Source organism: Pimephales promelas, chromosome 16, assembly GCF_988280905.1.
Source record: "Pimephales promelas chromosome 16, fPimPro1.hap1.1, whole genome shotgun sequence".
Classification (NCBI taxonomy): domain Eukaryota; kingdom Metazoa; phylum Chordata; class Actinopteri; order Cypriniformes; family Leuciscidae; genus Pimephales; species Pimephales promelas.
In genome coordinates, this window is record NC_142784.1 from 35,205,983 (window position 1) to 35,227,903 (window position 21,921).

The 21,921-nt window shown below is 44.1% G+C and overlaps 1 protein-coding gene across 2 annotated transcripts in view; it reads left to right on the forward strand.

Moving 5' to 3' along the window:
• lsamp (limbic system associated membrane protein) overlaps nt 1-21,921 on the forward strand; it is a 136,418-nt gene that overhangs the window by 92,104 nt on the left and 22,393 nt on the right. For both annotated transcript variants that reach the window (XM_039670026.2, XM_039670025.2), the window contains one exon: nt 21,380-21,612. In XM_039670026.2, the coding sequence (XP_039525960.1) occupies nt 21,380-21,612 (233 nt within the window). The remainder of the gene's footprint in view (nt 1-21,379; nt 21,613-21,921) is intronic.

Genomic DNA, 21,921 nt, shown 5'->3' on the forward strand with positions numbered 1-21,921 from the left:
TATGACCACTGAGATTCCCAATGTGCTGATTCACCTTTAGATTAATCCGTTCTGATAAACCTCTATTCATTTTTCACCGCACCGGAGCCTCGACAGTACGAACGGCAACAGATCCGTAACGGAGCGCATCATGTCCGTTTATTCTACAAATAATGAAAAATGAACTGATATTCTACGAGGAAGTCTGTGATAGTTTCTTATCGTTGAACCCTGAAGTTTCCCGAGCTTTATCCACCGCTTGCAGAACCAGCAGGCCGAGTTGAGTTTGGGCCCTCAGGGACCCGGTGGAGAGCCGGGTCTGTGTTGCCTGCGGGCCAGCAGGCTCTGGAGGTCAAAGGTCACCCATAATACGGCTCCTGCTAACTCTTTCCATGTCTTTGAGAGCAGAACACGTCGGCGGGTCGCTCATGACTTCTGCTGAACTGTGTGTTCTACATCGGAATTGCTTCAATCAAACACAAGATCCTTTTTGTTCAGGCGCTGGCTGTGACTCAGAAATTGGATGCCTGCTTTTGTCACATGCTCTCAAATTGGCCGGTTTCTCGGGAACTCAGAAAAGCAGGAATCCAGAGAGCTGAAAAATCAATATGTGAACCGGCCAGCGAGATGTGAGAACTAAAGAACAGCGTTTACAATACAGGCACTCATTTCCTGCAGCACAGGTGTGTGTGTGTGTGTGTGTGTGTGTGTGTGTGTGTGTGTGATTCCTTCACATGATGAGGCTTCTCTTTTGTGAACACATTTGGGTTTAGAAACATCATGTTTGATTTTGTTTGTGTATGTATGTGTGATTTCATATTTATGTAAACAACAAGATAGAAAGATGGATGGATGGATGGATAGATAGATAGATAGATATATAGTTAGATAGATAGATAGATAGATATATAGATAGACGGATGGATGGATAGATAGATAGATAGATATATAGTTAGATAGATAGATAGATGGATATATAGATAGACGGATGGATGGATAGATAGATGGATAGATAGGTTCTCAGTTCTGATCACATGACAGTTGTTCATCCTCTTGGATTAGATGTGATTCTTCAGTTCTCCGGCTCCTCGGGCTCTTGCTTCACTCCTGAGTTCTGATTCTGAATCTCATCACAGACTACAAGACTAACTCAGTTCCTGGAGCGTGGAGAAGACAGACGCTCCACATTAGCTGTTCGACGTGAGAAATGAAGAAAAGATTCAGCGTCTTTGTTCCTCCTGTACAGAAAACAGACCCTTGAGGGAATCTCAGAACTTCTGAGGAAGCTTTATGAGTTACAGACGTCTGGGTTTACTGGGTTTGATCATGAGCTTCATAAACCTGATTAAACAGATGAGGAAACACAGATCTATCTATCTATCTATCTATCTATCTATCTATCTATCTATCTATCTATCTATCTATCTATCTATCTATCTATCTATCTATCTATATATCTATCTAGTTTTAGTCACAATACAAATGTGTGTGTGTGTGTGTGTGTTTGTCATTCTCTGCTGTGATTGATGTGCTTATAAGCGTATTTTAAGTGTGTCAGGATTGTTCAGGCAGTTGTGGGAATACGCAGTGGTAATAAATTCATCATGACTCCTCAATCTATCAGACCACATTTAATTAATGCTGTTTTAGGGATTCAAAGCCACACGGCACATGAGGAACTGCAGCATCTGCATTATAATCACAGGCTTCTCTTATTAAAGATGTGCATCACTAAAGCAGCTCCAGTATAGAGATGGTACTATAGAGAGTCTGTATGGAAACATGAGCAGTGTAATGAAAGGCTCCAGTCTCTGATCTGAAAGACTCGTGTCCCGTGACCATCACACACACACACACACACACACACACACAGCCAGGCTTTCATTCCCACTCGGATCAAGCTGTACGCGCCGGCATGTTCAGACTCAGCAAAGCTCCTCACAGTTCAGCTGTTCCAGAGCTTTGTGTTCTCTAACCCAGAGACTGACTGTTCTCAGACCTGTCTGCAAGTAGATGTTCTCTTCATTAATGACACACTGCAGCTTTAAATGAGTCTATTGAACTCTTTCAGATGATGTCACTGGCATCGTCAGGGATTGGCTCGTTGTGATGACATCATGAATGAACCACACCAGGATGATCATATCAGGGTTTTTACCCTCTTCACCCCCTAAAGCGATTGATTTTACCCATTGACTCATATGATCACACCGGAGTGATTAGAAGATTTAATGCGTCACACGCGATGTGCTTTTCACATATCACCACTATTCAGTATTTTTAACCAAATAATTTTTATTTGAGGTTTCAGACATTTAAATAGACATTTAAATGAAGTACTATATTAAGAAAAATACATTTATAGTTTGGTTAATTTAAAATTCATACACTGATGTCAGCTGCGATAACAATCCTTTCAATTATAGTTTGACATTGTGTTTTATTCATATCAGATGCACATTGTGGATGAAATAATCAAGTTAATTCTTCTCTCATGTTCACTGGCCACTTACATTTATGTATTTGGGGTAAACTATGAATTTACATAATGTAAATCCAACAGATCCTCTGAATTGCAGTGCAAACTCATCACGACACAACACATTCACTTCCACATTTTTGATAATTGGAATATATCATAATTCATGCTATAGTTTACAAGTTTGTAAATATTTTGAATAAACAAGGAAAAACAACCTCTCCACTGTGACCTCTGACCTCCTGACCACTCCACGGATACTCTGTGCTGGAGTATTTGAGCTAGTTCTCTGTAAAGCGTGCTGGTGTGTGTGTGTGTGTGTGTGAGCGACGAGTGTTTGCGATGGAAGAGTTTGTTCTGGTCAGATTACTCAGTATGCGCAGGACGACTGAGACAGAGGAGCGTTTGTGCATCTCATGTGCTGATCGATCAGGGCTCAGGATCTCCTTCTGCGTGTGTGTGTGTGTGTGTGTGTGTGTGTGTGTGTGTGTGTGTGTGTGTGTGTGTGTGTGACGAGCTGAAGGAGCCGCAGGGAGTGTCGTGTTCCTCTGTGAAATTTCAATTAGAAATAACTTTATTGCGTATTGCTCCCTAGAGACAATGATCTTATCTGTGCCATCAATAACAGCAGGTCTGTCTGTCAAAACACTGAGAGCGGCAGCACACACAACACTCTCTCACACACACACACACACACACACAGTGTCAGTGATCGTGTTCATTTCCTCACGGCTGGTAATTGACTTTCTACACAGGTTTGAATCTCTCGTGATGATGAACAACACTAAGCGTTTGATTACCGGGTCACTCACTCAGTGTTAATTTTAGATAGTCAGGATTTATTTAGGTCACTCTGTGTTTGTTTGAGTCGTAAGTGTATTTCTTAGAATTAGAATGAGCTTTTATTGCCAAATGTGTTCATACACATTCATAATGGGATTCAGAAGTACAAGGGAAAAAAGAAGAAATAGTGATTATACACCAGTGTTTAAATGTCAGGGGTCGTGAGATTCTTTAATGTTTCTGAAAGAGTGTCTTCTGCTCACCAAGGCTGCATTTATGTTATTAAAAATTGAGAAAAAACTGAAATATTATTTCAGTGTAAATCAGCTGTTTTCTATTTGAATATATAGTAAAGTGTAATTTATTCCTGTGATCAAAGCTGAATTTATCATCATTACTCCAGTGTCACATGATCCTTTGAAACATGATTCCACATGAAACATGTATGATTATTATCAAAGTTGAAAACAATTGTGCTGCTTCAGATCTTTGTGGAAACTGTCATACATTTTTTTTATTCTTTGATCAATAGAAAGTTAAGCATTCATTTGAAATATAATATTTTGTAACATTATATAGGTCTTATAATACATTATAAAAGCTTACTGACCATAAACTTTGAAATGGTAATGTAAATATATTGACAGTATTTCAGAGCAGCTTTACAGAAAAATGATGCAGTGCTAATTATTCCAAAGGTCATTATTGAACACATTGAACAGAATCTCTGATGTTGAGCCAGTCACATGTGAGGGTCACTTCAGTCTTTTCTCAGGATCATTTGGGTGATGGATCACTAGCTTTTGAATCATCACAATTTACAGTTTGTACTGTAGAAACATCTTCATGTCTATGGAAACATGAAAACCCAACATGTGCTTAAAAATCCAGTCTAAACCACCATGAATTCTTATATCTGCAGTGAGACAGACAGCAGGTGCAATGAGATTGGTGAGACAGACAGCAGGAGCAGGTGTGTAGTGAGACAATTCTGCATTGAGACAAAGCAGGTGTGCAGTAAGACAGTGCTGCACTTAGACAGGTGTGTAGTGGGACAGACAGCAGGTTCAGTGTGCAGTGAGACAGGTGTGTAGTGAGACAGACTGCTGGTTCAGTGTGCAGTTAGACAGCAGGTGTGCAGTTATACAGCAGGTGTGCAGCGAGACAGGTGTGCAGTGAGGCAGTTGTGCAGTGAGACAGGTGTGCAGTGAGACAGGTGTGTAGTGAGACAGGTGTGCAGTGAGACAGGTGTGCAGTGAGACAGGTGTGCAGTGAGACAGGTGTGTAGTGAGACAGGTGTGCAGTGAGGCAGGTGTGCAGTGAGGCAGTTGTGCAGTGAGACAGGTGTGCAGTGAGGCAGGTGTGAAGTGAGACAGGTGTGCAGTGAGACAGGTGTGCAGTGAGACAGGTGTGCAGTGAGACAGGTGTGTAGTGAGACAGGTGTGCAGTGAGACAGGTGTGTAGTGAGACCGGTGTGCAGTGAGACAGACTGCTGGTTCAGTGTGCAGTTAGACAGCAGGTGTGCAGCGAGACAGGTGTGCAGTGAGGCAGTTGTGCAGTGAGACAGGTGTGCAGTGAGGCAGTTGTGCAGTGAGACAGGTGTGCAGTGAGGCAGGTGTGCAGTGAGACACGTGTGTAGTGAGGCAGGTGTGCAGTGAGGCAGGTGTGCAGTGAGGCAGGTGTGTAGTGAGACAGGTGTGCAGCGAGACAGGTGTGCAGCGAGACAGGTGTGCAGTGAGGCAGGTGTGCAGTGAGACAGGTGTGTAGTGAGGCAGGTGTGCAGTGAGGCAGGTGTGTAGTGAGACAGGTGTGCAGTGAGAAACGTGTGTAGTGAGGCAGGTGTGCAGTGAGACAGGTGTGCAGTGAGACAGGTGTGCAGTGAGACAGGTGTGCAGTGAGGCAGTTGTGCAGTGAGACAGGTGTGCAGTGAGGCAGGTGTGCAGTGAGACACGTGTGTAGTGAGGCAGGTGTGCAGTGAGGCAGTTGTGCAGTGAGACAGGTGTGCAGTGAGGCAGGTGTGCAGTGAGACAGGTGTGCAGTGAGACAGGTGTGCAGTGAGGCAGTTGTGCAGTGAGACAGGTGTGCAGTGAGGCAGGTGTGCAGTGAGACAGGTGTGCAGTGAGGCAGGTGTGCAGTGAGACAGGTGTGCAGTGAGGCAGGTGTGCAGTGAGACAGGTGTGCAGTGAGGCAGGTGTGCAGTGAGACAGGTGTGTAGTGAGACAGGTGTGCAGTGAGACAGGTGTGCAGTGAGACAGGTGTGTAGTGAGACAGGTGTGCAGTGAGACAGGTGTGCAGTGAGACAGGTGTGCAGTGAGACAGGTGTGCAGTGAGGCAGGTGTGCAGTGAGACAGGTGTGCAGCGAGACAGGTGTGCAGTGAGACAGGTGTGCAGTGAGAAACGTGTGTAGTGAGGCAGGTGTGTAGTGAGACAGGTGTGCAGTGAGACAGGTGTGCAGTGAGACAGGTGTGCAGTGAGACAGGTGTGCAGCGAGACAGGTGTGCAGTGAGACAGGTGTGCAGTGAGAAACGTGTGTAGTGAGGCAGGTGTGTAGTGAGACAGGTGTGCAGTGAGACAGGTGTGCAGTGAGACAGGTGTGCAGTGAGACAGGTGTGCTGCAGTGCTAGAGAGGTCGTGTTCTTCTCTGTTATGTAGCAGCGTTTGAGGTGATTGTCTGAGGCTTATGTTTTATTGAAGTGAGTGTGTGTGTCTTTGTGTGCGAGCGTGTGTGTGCGCGTGTGTGTTCGTGTGTTCTTCATCTTCACTAACTCGGTCTTCCTCCTGTTTCTCCCTGCTGTTGCTCTCCTCTCACTAACCTTCTCTTTTCTATTATTTGTAGGGTGTTTTTTTTTCCATCTCTCTCTTGAAACCCGTCATCCATCTCTTCTAATCTCTGCCTGTCTCTCTCTCTGGGCGCTGTAATCATCCGTCTCACAGCATCTGACATCAGACAAGTGGTTAGTTTAGCTGTTTATCTCTCATTCCTCCAGAGACGAGGCTGTTTCTCTGATTCTCTCAGAGCTGTGTGTGTCGTCCAGATTAATATCAGACTGAAGTGTTCGATCCTCCAGCCGCCGGTGCGCTGCTGATGTCATCATGACCTCACGGGTCACATGTCTAACGTCAGACACTGTTCTAGTCGAGTCTCCTTCATTTATACGGCGCTTTAACAATATAGAGTTTCACAGCAGCTTTACAGTGATAACAGGAGATTACAGGAGCAGAGAGTGTTTTACAGCAGATCCAGAATAAAGTTATTGTCCAGATAAAGTTAGTTCTGATTGATTCACTTCTGTTGTAAAGATCATTAGTGATTAACTTTGGGGCCGCTAACGCGACACCGTTCTAACAGAAAACTCTTAATATGATCCGGCCGCTCACTCGCACAACAACAGTGGCTGTTGTCTGAGAATGAAAGTTATCTCTGAGCAAACTTCAAAAACTCAAACCTTTGAAGCTCTGACGGCATGCACATGCGTATCACGTGTTCAGTCTATAGAAGTGCACGTTTGAAGTGCAAATTATTTGTCTGGTCTTAAAAATGTGTAATACAGAATTATTTATTGCTTTTGCGTATCTATGTGAACTGGAACTATTTAGACAACGATGTATGTATAATCATCATGGCACGTTTCACGATGGTTCCTTCTGAAACTCACGGCTCTAGCTGTAGTTCGTCTCGGAGCGGAAGCACAGGTTTCAGCGAGATTCGTTCTGTGGAGAAGAGTTGACTTCATTACAGTGCCTGTAGAGACTTCTTTGTCATCTCTATAATGGAGAATTTTCCCTCTGGAACCAATTTAGTGTGTCGGACCCTTCCAGCGGCCTCGGCGGCTCCGGCGTCTCCTTACTGGTGTGTTAAGCATCTCTCAGACGCCCTGGTGGAGCTTTATTAGCCCCACAACTGCAGCTGTAAACCTGGAAACTGCCTGTGTGAGATTCACCTGCTATTACTCTCCAAGAGGAGAAAAGTTCCCAAAAACAGAGGCAGGAGTGAATCTTTTCCCTGGTAATTGGAGAATCTCTCGCCGTCTCTGCATGCGGCGTCACGCGCGAGTCAACACGACTCTGTAAACACTGAACGGATCGTGTTCACGCTGTGTGATTAAATGTCAGGTGAGGCGTCTGCCGTCCACTCATTAACCTCGCTCGATCGAACCCTGACCTTTTCACTCATTCATCCGCTGCGAGTGTGTGAGCCTCGTCTGGAGGCCGTTTGACCTCGTGTGAGAAACATGAACATTGAATCTGGTGTTTAAGCAGAAACAGTCTCGATCTGTGATTGCTGCTCGTCTGGATCATGGGAGGTTTGGCACGGCATGGCTGATGTGACAGAGGAGCTGGAGGTCAGTGCAGGTCAGCTCACTTCTGCTCAGGACTGATGACCCTAACCCTAATCCTAACCCATCCTGATGGCAGAACACCTGCTGCCTGCACCGCTCCACTCTGCCCGGGATTATTAGCAGCTGGAAGAGGATCACAAACACACACACACACAATATTTGATCTTTAGGGTTAGGGTTAGTAGGCACAATTTTAAAGGGCTTCTATTATGCTTTTTCTCTTTTTCAACTTTGGTTAGTGTGTAAGGCTGCTGTTTGAGATCTGCAAGGCCACAAAGCTCCGTCCACTCCAAAGGGAATTTTTTTATTTAACACAATCCACTTTTAAAGAACTACAACAGACACGTTTGAACTACACTGGGATTTTTACGGATCTTATAAAGTCCTAATGTTCCTCTTTTAAACAATCCACGCCCACGGAATATGCAAAAAAGGTGTCAATTACTCTTTGAATTACCATACTATTTTGACAAATATTGTGATTAAATGGTGAATAACACTCTATCTAAAGTGTCAATCAAAGCACTGTGGGCCAGCTAACCAATCACAGCACATGCCGTATTTCTGAAGGAGGGGCTTCATCGAAACGAGACAGGAGCTGTAATAATGTAAAATGCAATAAGCATTTTCCATTTACTATTTTCAACATATTAGGCATACAAATAAGATTGAATGGGTACATATGTTTTAAAAATATATATATTTCCCTTTTGAAAGGGAACTCGCACTGCGTTGATTATGCTATGGGGAACGCCTCCACCTGAACTAGTGTCTGAAATGCTTATCTAATCACAGCAATCCTATTGGCCAGCGACAGCCTATGATGTCACTACTAGTGCGACCCGGAAGTATATAAGGGGATTCTAGAGAACATGTCAACAGCTTTTCCATCTTCAGGGACTGTCTTGTTTGTACGCTTCAACCTAAAAAAGTCAAAAAGGTAATCAAGTGAAAACGCTTCAGGAAGTGTGTGCATCCCTGTCTAAGATGTTGGATACTGGATGACACACAAATTGTGCATTTATTGTTTTCCCCTTAAAATAATTCAATTTCATAATGTCGCAAGGTATGGAAACGTTTGAAGTAACATTTGATAATAATCCATATATTTTCTCTAGTGTAGTGTTATACACACACTCACCTAAAGGATTATTAGGAACACCATACTAATACTGTGTTTGACCTCCTTTCACCTGCAGAACTACCACCACATCCCAAAGATGCTCTATTGGGTTGAGATCTGGTGACTGTGGTGGCCATTTTAGTACAGTCAACTCATTGACATGTTCAAGACACCAATTTGAAATGATTCCAGCTTTGTGACATGGCGCATTATCCTGCTGGAAGTAGCCATCAGAGGATGGGGACATGCTGGCCATAAAGGGATGGACATGGTCAGAAACAATGCTCAGGTAGGCCGTGGCATTTAAACGATGCCCGATTGGCACTAAGGGGCCTAAAGTGTGCCAATAAAACATCCATTACACCACCACCACCAGCCCAACAGTGGGAACAAGGCATGATGATCCATGTTCTCATTCTGTTTACGCCAAATTCTGACTCTACCATCTGAATGTTCAACAGAAATCGAGACTCCAGTTTTGGTGAGCTCTTGCAGATTGTGGCCTCTTTTTCCTATTTGTAGTGGAGATGAGTGGTACCCGGTGGGGTCTTCTGCTGTTGTAGCCCATCCGCCTCAAGGTTGTGTGTGTTGTGTCTTTGCTGCATACCTCGGTTGTAACGAGTGGTTATTTCAGTCAAAGTTGCTCTTCTATCAGCTTGAATCAGTCGGCCCATTCTCCTCTGACCTCTCGCATCAACAAGGCATTTTGGCCCACAGGACTGACCCATACTGGATGTTTTTCCCTTTTCACTCCATTCTTTGTAAACCCTAGAAATGGTTGTGTGTGAAAATCCCAGTAACTGAGCAGATTGTGAAATACTCACCAAAAACCATGACACGCTGAAAATGGCTTAAATCACCTTTCTTTCCCATTCTGAGATTCAGTTTGGAGTTCAGGAGATTGTCTTGACCAGGACCACACCCCTAAATGCATTGAAGCAACTGCCATGTGATTGGTTGATTAGATAATTGCATTAATGAGAATTTGAACAGACAACATTTTTACAGATGCATTTTACTTTTTGCAAATATACATTATTATAAGGAAAAATACTAAAACATGAGGGAAATCATTGTTGTGTCCATGGCGATGGGAAGAATAGACATAAAGCTTATACATTTACCCAGATTATTATATGCATATTTAACCGAAGCTAATTTGGGTGGGTTAGTCCCATCCCAATGTCACTTCTCTTTCTTTTACGGCTCTGACATGTATAGCAGGAACAAGCGCACCTCGTTCATCACGCCCTTAAGCTCCGTCCCGTACTGCGTTTTCATTTAAAAACGGAGAATTAAAACGAATACGATCTCCGTCCACACCAGCGATTTATCTGCATATTAGAATTGATCTCCGTCCACATTAAAACGACTGAAAACCTGTATCACGTGACCATTCACCAACACTGGGCATGTGCGTGCCGGTGTAAACAGTGGCTGACGAATCAGGGAAGGAGACATCATGACTGATTTTTTTATTTTATTTAACCTTTATTTAACCAGGTGAGCACATTGAGAACACATTCTCATTTACAATGGCGACCTGAATCATATATGATGAATCATATGATGACACCCAATCATAGAGCGGAGCGTGAGCCTCTGCGTCAGCGTTTCTAAACTCCTCCGTTTTGTTCCGTCTACACTAAATGCAAAACGGAGCTGCAGCGTTTATAAACTTCGGTCTCCGAAAAACGTTTCTAAAAACGGTTTTAAACGAAAAGGCAGTACTGTGGACGGGGCCTTAAAGGGAATGTGATATGACTCTCTTATTGGTTTGTTTCCTGTTACGCCCAAACCACACCTATGAATAATGAAGTTACTTTAGACCAACCGCTTTTAAACTTGCGTCGGGCGCAAGAGTCGTTTATCCCGCCGGTAAAATAGCAACAGCGCCGGGATCCGCCCACAACGGTTACTTGCGCTTCACGCTTGATACTTGTGTTTCAGATCGTTAAAATAGGGCCCAGTGTCTGACTGTGTGTGTGTGTGTGTGTGTGTGTGTGTGAGAGTGAGTGTCTTTCTGTCTCTGTGTGTGTGTGTGTGTGTGTGTGTGTGAGAGTGTGTTAGATTTGGGGCAAAGAGTGTGTAACTGTGGTAACTGTTCATTTCGATAAGGGAGGCTTAAACTGGACAGAATAAAGGTTTGTATAGCCGACCACCAGAAGCAGCACTGCAGGATTTATTTGTGTGTGTGTGTGTGTGTGTGTGTGTGTGTGTGTGGCGTTTCTGCCTGTAGAGGAAAACATGAAGTAATCCTATTTGTCAAGATCACAGGTATGTCGCCACCTGACCTGTGTGTGTGTGTGTGTGTGTGTGTCAGTCCTCCATGTCATCGTGTGAAGTCTGAAGCGTGTGCCATCAGTGAGTAAATGTAAGTTGAACATCTCAGACGTGATCTTTTCCATATTTATCAGTTTTTGACTTTTGGATTGTTTTTTATTTCTGAGCAAGAAGTGTTAACAGTCTCCGATAACAGTGATGATCTCAGGTACATGTGCTTTCTATCATCTTATTAATCATCTTATTAATTATCATCAATCTTATTAATGTCTCCAGGCCATGCGATGGTTAGGTTGGATAGACATAATTAACCAACGGTCCAAAAACACAACAACCTCCAAACAAGTGTATATCCTGAACATAAGAACAACTCATTTGTGTAAACGCCACAACAAAAGTACATAGAATGAGGAAGTATTAAGATCCTGGTGGATAAGTGACGATCTTCCGGCGCTCCTATTCAATGGCTCACAGTTCATCAAATGAGCCACCGCCAAATCAAACGCAATCCAGCTGTAAGAGTCTGATTGGTCTCTACACCTCCTCCCTAGCCACTATACCCACTTCACCCACTAAACCCACTATACCCACTAAACCCACTATGCCCACTATACCCACTTTACCCACTATACCCACTTTACCCACTATACCCACTTTACCCACTTTACCCACTAAACCCACTAAACCCACTAAACCCACTATACCCACTATGCCCACTATACTTTTATTGTCAGCAAATTTAGAAGCACTTGATAAGTGATGGTCATATTCTCTACATCTACTTGGTAGTGTCCCCACTTTGGGCTTAAGAGGTTAAGGGTTATATGATTAATCGATTTATCGATCTTGCATTTCATCAACAATCTATCATGGGAGTTAATGTGAATTGACTAAATAATAATAATTTTTTTATACCCAAGTTAACAGTAATATTTCCATCGGGACTGCATTGCTGACAGCACTCGTGTACTGGACTGAAACCATCTAGAAACTCTGTAAGAGTCCATAAACCCATCCCAGTGTCCCGTGCCAATATTACGCTTTTACGAGGATTAGGAATTACTCATTGCATTGTGTTTTAGTTTGAAGGACATTTCTCAGTTTCGGACTTATTTCTATGTATTTTCTCTTGGTGTTTGAAGTACCCTGTTTAGCGTAGTGCTGCTGGTGTGTGTGGACAGTGGACGGGTCATGTGATGCGTGGTGTGACGTGTGTGTGAAGCTCTAACAGTGTTTCAGAACATATGGAGTGTTTCAGTCTGTCAGCAGCGGCACATCTATTTCAGTGTTAGCAGCTTTACCACACATTCCTGCCGTTAGAAGAGACTCAACACTGTGTGTGTGTGTGTGTGTGTGTGTGCGTGTGTGTGCGTGCGAGTGTGCACACGCTCGTGCCTGTGTGTCTCTTCCATGTCGTGTCGGCGTCTGAATTGTGTGAATCCAGAGATTCTTCTGGTGTTTTTGTTAATTAAGAGCATCATATGAGCAGTCGTTAAAAGGCTCGTTCTGATATTTGTGTGCATTGCTGTGTTATTGAGAGGTGTGATTGACGGTTTGATTAAAGAGGGAGACGGTGAACATTCACTTCATCCAGTTCAGCGTTTCCCCTAATTAACGGAAGGCATCTGGATCTCCGAGCCCTCCAGAGCCATTTGCCGGAGCTTTTAACACACATGTGAAGTGTGTTGTGTAAACTACTTAAGATGGAGGACAGATGGAATTCATTAATGCAGAATTTGCAAATGAAGCAGCATAAAAGTTGCTGCCAATTATTTCCACTCAGAGACTTTCTCTCTGTCACGCTCTTCTGAGGAGGCGGCAGTACCAACACACACACACACACACACACACACACAGCGGGATCTGTGTGCTCACCTGCGTTTCTGCTGTGGATGTTCCTCCAGTGTCGCTGCTGAGCTCACAGTGAGAAGAGCACAAACTTACAACAGTCACACACACACACACACACACACACACACACAGACACACACACACTGGCTCCATCAGTCAGTCACACGCACACACACAGTGACACACACTCCTGCTTTTAAAGAACCATAGAAGAAAAGTAAAGACCCGACCATATTCATGAGGTTGTCTTGAGTTTGATGTGTTTTTTTCTAACTAGCTTCAGTGCATATGCAGTGTGTTAAAAACTATTATTACAAAATATTAAATCGCCTCCACTGACCAGTTTGTGAGATTTCTTTTTTATTCATTTTTGCTGACACTTTTATCCAAAGCGACTTACAATTGCTAAATATGTCAGAGGTCGCTCGCCTCTGGAGCAAACAGGGGTTAAGTGTCTTGCTCAGGGACACATTGGTGTCTCACAGTGGATTCGAACCCGGGTCTCTCACACCACAGGCATGTGTCTTAACCACTGCGCCATCACCACCCCTATTTAGATAAACATAAGAAACGTCCGTCTCAGATCATCTCAGATAATCTCAGATCGCCTCAGATAGCCTCAGATCCTCTCAGATTACTTCCAATCCTATCATGATCGTCTCAGATCTACTCAGATTGTCTCAGATCATCTCAGATCCTCTCAGATCATCTCGGTGTGTCTCAGATCATCTCAGATCATCTCAGATAGCCTCAGATTGTCTCAGACAATTTCAGACAGTCTCAGAGCATTTCAGATCATCTCAGATCGTCTCAGATCATATCAGATTATTTCAAATCATTTCAGATGGTCTCAAATCATCTCAGATCGTCTCAGATCATCTCAGATCCACTCAGATTATTTCAAATCACCTCAGATCATCTTTGTATTAAGGTTTGTTGTTATGGACAGGAGGAGGCGGGAACCGGCAAACGTTCCCAGATTTTAATAATCCTAAAATAAAACACGAAACGAAAATATACCTTCTTTTATGCTTCAAAGCTCTTCCTTCAGATCATTTGATCATCTCAGAACATCTTAGATCATTTCTCGTGCTCTGGATTGGGGCGAAATGTAGATGTGATTGTGTGCGTTGATTGATTTGAGCCGCGTGTGTGTGTGTGTGTGTTCGACAGGAGTGCCGGCAGCAGATAAAGCAGAGATCTATTCTGAGCAGCAGCTACCAACACATTTACAGTGACAGCTCAATCTCACGGCACATATTTGTCATGAGGTGCTCTGTATAGATGAAGTCATTAGCCAATGCGGAGATAGATGCTCTGCTTTCTGACCGGCGCTCTGAAGCGTTTGCTACCGGCGTTACCATGCTCCTCTCTGATACGAGCTGATGGATCTACATGTTAATGCATTCAGAGAGAGATTCACGTCTCACTAAGTGAAATTCCACAGCCTTGAGATAGACGAGTCCTTCATTATCTCTACTAACCCGCTTTTATCCGGTGAATATGTCGCCCAGCTGTCTGGTGAGATCCCTGATCGTAACCCTGATCCCGTGCCGAGCTTTATATCTTCTCTTATCTCTCTGTAATCTCTACTCAATTAAGTGTCCCGCTCCGGCGTGTTTTGCTCCGCAGCGATTGTCAGTCAGAATGAAGCGTTTCTCAAGAACATAATTGAGGAAAGTAAAGCGCTAAACTGCAGCATTAGCCTCCCCGCGGCCAGCGGCCTGTGAAATAGGCTCCACTTCATGGCTTCCACATCATCTGGCCTCCGCGGATCCGGCGATGCTTTCCGCTTCTCCGAGAACATCTGGCCGATCCGTTCGGCTCCAGGTGTTTTGCTGGCGCTTCAGACCCGCAAACAGCAGCTTCAGGCAGGAGCATCTCTGTGATTGAGCAGTTACACACTCGTGTTGTTCAGGAGAAACGCTTGATTGTTGCCCGTCTTTATGGATCGGTGCTGAACCGCGTGTTTCCATGGCAACAACATGATTTGAGCTTTCAGTGCCGAATAATGCAGCAGTGCTCAGTTATTAGAGTCTGTGCAGCGCTAGATGAGACTGTCCGCAATGAGACTCATGAGCTTTAGATTGTGTTTAATTACAGTGATCAGCCCACAGACTGAGTGTGTGTGTGTGTGTGTGTGTGTGTGTGTGAGAGAGAGAGAGAGTGTGTGTGTGTGTGTGTGAGAGAGAGAGAGAGAGAGAGAGAGAGAGAGAGAGAGAGAGTGTGTGTGTGTGTGTGTGTGTGTGTGTGAGAGAGAGAGAGAGAGTGTGTATGTGTGTGTGGGTGTGAGAGAGAGAGTGTGTATGTGTGTGGGTGGGTGTGAGAGAGAGAGAGAGAGAGAGAGAGAGAGAGTGTATGTTTGATTGGTTTAATTAATTGATGAGTATATCAGTGATCTCATCTCCTGGATTTCGTTATGTTTATATCAGGTTGGTGTTTCCTCTGTAACACATTAGTTAATGCATTACTTAAAGCGGCCCAGTTATGTTCTGAATATTGCCTTTCATGCAGTGTGTAGTACAGCTGACGTTCTGTAAACTATAAAGAAATAATGGACTGAACCGCCTTTACGGGTCGACGGTGTTTCTGTCCCACTGCTTTACGGCTCTACGTCACTGCAAGACACATTTGCATATAATGTCCGCCCGCGAACAACTCGACACGCCCTCAAACGTCACTTTAATGACGAACGCTTCATTCAGAATGTGGGATTCGCTAAACTCTAGCTCTAGAAAGACGGGTCTGTGCCCGGTGTATTTGGACCAACTTGCTCCTCAGAATCACAACCTGCGACTATGAATAATTAGTGATTTATACATTTTATTGTGGGTGTTCAAAATAGTTTTGTGTTTTATATTGTGTAAGATTCCGGCTAACTCATGTTATCCCTGTCTTACTGAAATACATTTGCTGATCAGCTGTGCTCGATCACTACCTAACACTGAGTATACTAATGCAGATCGTCTGTTCTCACTACTTTGAATAAAGATAAATCATATTTTACAAACGTTTATGTTAAATCAGTCATTCACATTAGTGCTGAGTGAAACATTTGCACCATTATTTATACAGTTCCCACGTGTGCACCGGAATAAATCCGGAATAAATTATTAATATACACATGGGTTTGTTGATGAACATACTCTTGTTAATGCTGACGGTGAGGAATTACTGTTTCGCGTATGACTGAGGAATACTGAGTCCTGCTCCAGTCGTGCTTGCCATGGAGGTTCGGGTTGAATAACTGATTATTTCAGTGTTGCATCACTGGACGCATGCTCGGATGGATATGGATATGGTAAAATCAATGTCATCATTCGTTACTGTCTTTAGTTTACAGTGTGTATAATCGCTAAGCTGTAGGAAGCCGTCAGAGCGGAAGTTCAGCTATGCTAATGGGAGTTTTTGTTTCCAAGGTTAGACCAATCAGAGCAGACTGAGGCGTCTGGGTAGTCAGAGAAGAGTAGACCAATCACAACAGACTGAGCCGTCTGGCCAATCAGAGCAGACCAATCACAACAGGCTGGGCGTTTGGCCAATCAGAGAAGAGTAGCTCACAGAAAGGAGGGATTTAGAGACATTTCATCAAGTCATTTAAGAATCATTGATAAATGTGGTGATGTGGAATATAAATGATGAGAAAATGAAAGTGTTTTTTGACCTTTGGTTCAAGTGGACCTGTTGTAGGAGACTCCAAAACAACACCAGGAGCCTTTAAACACGTTAACATCACCTAACAATAAGCAACAGCATTTATTATCTTTGTTAATATTAGTTAGTGAAAATACAGCTAGTCTCACACATCCTTACTTCTAATCTGACCTCTGACCCCTAAACCAACCCATCTGAGCATCCTGTGCGAAACACTAGATTCAAACAGAAACAAGATTTGGCCGATTAATGAGCCTTTTTAGCATGTAAAATGTCCTCAGTTGTCATGGTAATTAGTTCATATTAATCATATGTACGGACACGGACACTCACACACACACACACACACACACACACACACTGGTGATTCCATCATCTTCTCATCAGATCTGCAGGACGTCTGCCATTCATTCAGAGCGATAACACCCTCACTGTAGCAACACCCACCGCCTGCACACACACACACACACACACACACACACACACACACACACACACACACACACCATCTGCACATTAAGTCATTTTACCTGCGGCATCGCATTTCATGTGCAGAGAAAAGTGATGTGCAGAGACCTCGCTAAAATGAAAGGCATCGCTCAGTGCAGCTGACAGCAGGAATATTCAGGAGACACACACACACACACACATACTGACACACACACATACTGACACACACACACACACACACACATACTGACACACACATACACACGCACACACATACTGACACAGACATACACACACACACACACACACACACATACTGACACACACACACACACACACACACACACACACACACAGACACACACACACATACTGACACACACGCACACACATACTGACACACACATACTGACACACACACATACTGACACACACATACACACGCACACACATACTGACACAGACACACACACACACACACACACACACACATACTGACACACACACATACTGACACAAACACACACACACACATACTGACACAGACACATACTGACACACACACATACTGACACACACACACACACACACACGCACACATACTGACACACACACACACACACACACGTACTGACACACACACACACACACATACTGACACACACACATACTGACACACACACACACACGCACACATACTGACACACACTGACACACACACACATACTGACACACACACACACGGAGAAGCGTGATTTAGATACGCTAACGCTGCAGTGAACTGTAATCAGGACACTAGCCTATCAGGATTCTCTCAGAACGCTGGAACTGGTTCCTTCCTACATCAGATCAGACGCTGCAGGAAGAGCACAGATGCCTGATGGGTAATCGATATGTGCAACCTTTCTCTGTGTCTGTAGGGCGTTTGGACGACTCTAATTTTAATATGGAAACCTCAGAGGAGACGAGGAGGAAATGGGTTAGTTTGACTGGTTCAACTAAACATCAGGTCACAATTAACTAAACCAGATCAACCCTGCTGCTAATGTCAGATATACTGCGTGATTACGTTATATTAAGCAATATAAAAGATAGAAGATACGGTTTAAAAACAAAGCTTTACGTGTAGTTCACTCAGACAGACGAGTGAATGTGGAGTTACGCCGCCTTCACACTGGCAGTTGAAATCAGCTCCGTAATACGCAATACGTTCCCAACGGACGTCGTACTACACAGTGAAAAGCGTCGGACGCGGGTAGAACAAAAATGGCGGAGAGATTAAAGTTTGAGTCTGTCAGTTCTGTATGATCTCTCTGATTAGGGTTATGCTGCGTGAGGAAAGTTGCTCAGGACGTTGACATGTCAGGTCGGCTAAAATATGTGATATAGTGGTCAATAGTTCAATGTCTACCTTCAATTTAATTGTATTAACTGCCCTTATAAACGTTAGAAAGTCATGAAAATAAAAAATGACATCACAACTTATCGTTATAAAATCAATATTTATTTTATTAAAAGTTAAGAATTCAGGTTTGTTTATCAGTACCATAGCAACGGTCAACTTCCGCTGGAATTGTCGGATAGGAACCGTCCGTAGCTTTTCGCAAGAGTTCAAATTTTTGAACGCATCCGGATGACCAACGGACATGATTTTCTTCGCACCGCACTCGGTCGGACCCGTTTCGGACCCATTCGCATGCGGTCTGCGAATCTCCATAGGAAATGAATGACTTCCGGTCGTTTCGCAGCCGCATCGGAGCTGATTTCAACTGCCAGTGTGAAGGCGGCGTTAGAATGAAGCTGGAGAAAGTTCTGGTTCTGGCCTTCTGAGTTCTCATGTGTCTAACCAGCAGTGTGTGTGTGTGTGTGTGTGTGTGTGTGTTAATAATTCAGGATCTGCTAGACAGGAAGTGCTCAGACTACAGAGTGAGTGACATCAGCGCATCAGACGTGTTTCAGTGTAACTGATGAAGTCCTGCAGTCATCCGGATGTTCAGTACAGGAGAAGTGTTCAGCTCCAGCGGATCAGCTGTCCGTCAACGGCCAGAATAATGAGAGGAATAGCAGAAGAGTGTGACGTCTGTGTGTCGAAGCTGGTCTTCAGGCACTTTATGTGTGGATTCTGCTGCTCTTACTGTTTTCAATGTTGTTCTTTATCGATCAAGCAAAGAGCAAACCCGTCCTTGACAAAAGCAGTGTGACGGTGGTTAACCCTAAACAGAAGAAAATCAAACGCCATCAGCAGAAACATGAAGAACAGACAGAAAATGACACAATCCATCCCCATCATCGTCTGCCTGAAACCATCAGCTTTATTTCGACAGCACTTTCTGCAGTCCAGACCGTGTTAGAGGACAAGAGCACAATCAGTGATGACATTCATCTGTACTGAGCTCAGTCCGGGTCTGATGATGGAGTCATTCGTTTAGAAGCAGATCAGAGTTTAATGAGTTAAACACCAGTCTTTTCATCATCATCATCATCATTCAGCACTGTGGAACATCAAAGCATCATGAGTTAATCTGAAGCACAAGGATTCAAGTTCCTAAATGCTTATGATGAGGACATGCCAACTGGCCACTGAAACCAGTCTGGACCACTTCGCCAAGTGAATATAACTGTACCCCTAACTATAGCACACAGTTAGTGTTGGCGGCGTGGTTCTGTGCCTGAGCAGCAGGTCTGACCCTGGGGTTAGGAACAGAACCTGTCTATGTAATAACACGAGTTGTGGAAATACAAATGACAGAAGATGCTTGAAGTGTAGTGAACTGGAAAACCAAATCACCAAAGGTCCGCTCGGCTGCAGGTTGGGTTGGAGAAGGAGTTAGACTGCGAGCTGCGATGCGATCCAGGAGGAATGGGAATCTAATGTGATGGATCCGAAACCGGATTGGAACACGGCTAACGGGCCCTGCCTGAACTCACGCCATTCTTGATCATCTTAAGTTAAAAATAAAATCAACTTCATCATTTCTTTGGATCTCACTGCAAGAACAAAGCGGTAATGAAAGTAAGAATGACTTCCACGTGTGTGTGTGTGTGTGTGTGTGTGTGTGTGTGTGTGTGTGTAAGCACAGAGCCGGAGGAACGTCAGAGACTCATAAACGTCTTCATGTCAGTGGATCTGTCAGAGATCTCCTCAGAGAATCACGACGTCTGATTGTTATATTCTCATGTGTAACTCGTGCAGGATATCTCGTCCTGACGGCAAGAGTCTCTGATTGATGACTTTAATGATGACTGTCGGAAGATAATCCAGCGTACAGAGAACGTTCTGGCAAGATTCTCTAAGTCACGAACAAACGTTCTTCCAGTAACACTAATTAAACGTTTGTTCAAACTTATCTGGCCTTTGATAGTGTTCTCAGAACAAGCACAAAACAATATTTACACATCTGTCGTGAAACATTTCAGTTGGACGTTTACATCTAAACCTTTTTTTAGATGTAACTACTTGTTTCAGAACGAACAGAAAACATTCAAAAGTAACGTTCTTATAGTGTTTGAAGAATACAATGTAATGTTAGTGAAACACACTCATAACACTTAACAAATGTAATGTTTTGAACGTTCAGAGAACATTGTGAAATAACGCTTCAGGAAACTAGAACAAATGTGGGCGGGGCTTAACTGTGACGGTGGGGAATTGATTGGATGGTTGTGGTTTGCTATTGGTGGATCTCGTGTGAGTGACAGGTTGCCCCGCCCCCTTTGTCATCAGAGAAGAGAAGAGGGGAAGTTATTCTGATTCAAGATTATTAAAACAATAATGATGTGTAGCCATAAATCATTTATAATAAACACTGAAATATTCTGCAAAAAGTGTGTGTGTGTGTGTGTGTGTGAGAGAGCTGATTAAACTCATATAGATACTGCAGCTCTGTCTGTTTCTCACTGCCTCAGCAAATCTCCTGTCTGTCTCATTAGTGTCTGACACACTGACTCCCTCAGGCGAGCCCACAGCAAGTGTCCAGCTCTCTCTCACACACACACACACACACACACACACACTGAGCTGCCTGTCAGAGAGACAAACAGTGAGAGAGAGACAGACAGCTGCTGGTTAGCAGAGTTTCTCAGCGGTTTAATTGGAGGAAAGTGTGTGTGTGTGTGTGTGCGAGTGTGTGTGACCGGCAGCCTGTCGTTGTCTCTCTGAATGTTTGCTCATGAACGTGTCGTCTGTAGTTCTTTATGCCCTAAATGAGCGCTGGAACAGGACACTTCCATGACGGGGTTTGTCTTCAGTTGACCAGAATCTAATTCACTCTCTGGTTTAATCAAGTTTATCATTTCTTTCTATTACTGTGAAGCTGCTTTGAAACAATCTATGTTGAATAAAGCAAATCCATGTGGATAGCACACAAATGAAGGGCTCACATGTAGTTAGTGTGTGTGTGATGTGTAAGACCCTAACCTGAGCTGTGTCTCTGTCAGGTGTTATGTGGACGATAAGGTGTCGAAGGTGGCCTGGCTGAACCGCTCCAACATCATCTTCGCTGGCGAGGACAAGTGGTCCCTGGACCCGCGGGTGGAGCTGGTGACCCAGGGTCAGCTGGAGTACAGTCTGAGGATCCAGAAGGTGGACGTGTTCGACGAGGGCCCGTATACCTGCTCCATCCAGACCAAACAACAGTCCAAGACCTCGCAGGTGTTCCTCATCGTTCAAGGTGAGCGCCGTGTCAAGTCAAGTCACATTTATTCATATAGCTCTTTTCACAATACAGATTGTATCAAAGCAGCTTCACAGTGATAAGCAGCTTCCGTGTGATTGACAGGCTGTCAGACCAATGACAGCTCATCTTCTGGTAATCCCTGGCAGGACCCTCCCACTCGCTCCCATCACACACACTCCCGTCACACACTCCCCTCACTCGCTCCCATCACACACTCCCATCACACACACTCCCATCACACACTCCCATCACACACTCCCATCACACACTCCCATCACACACACTCCCCTCACTCGCTCCCAT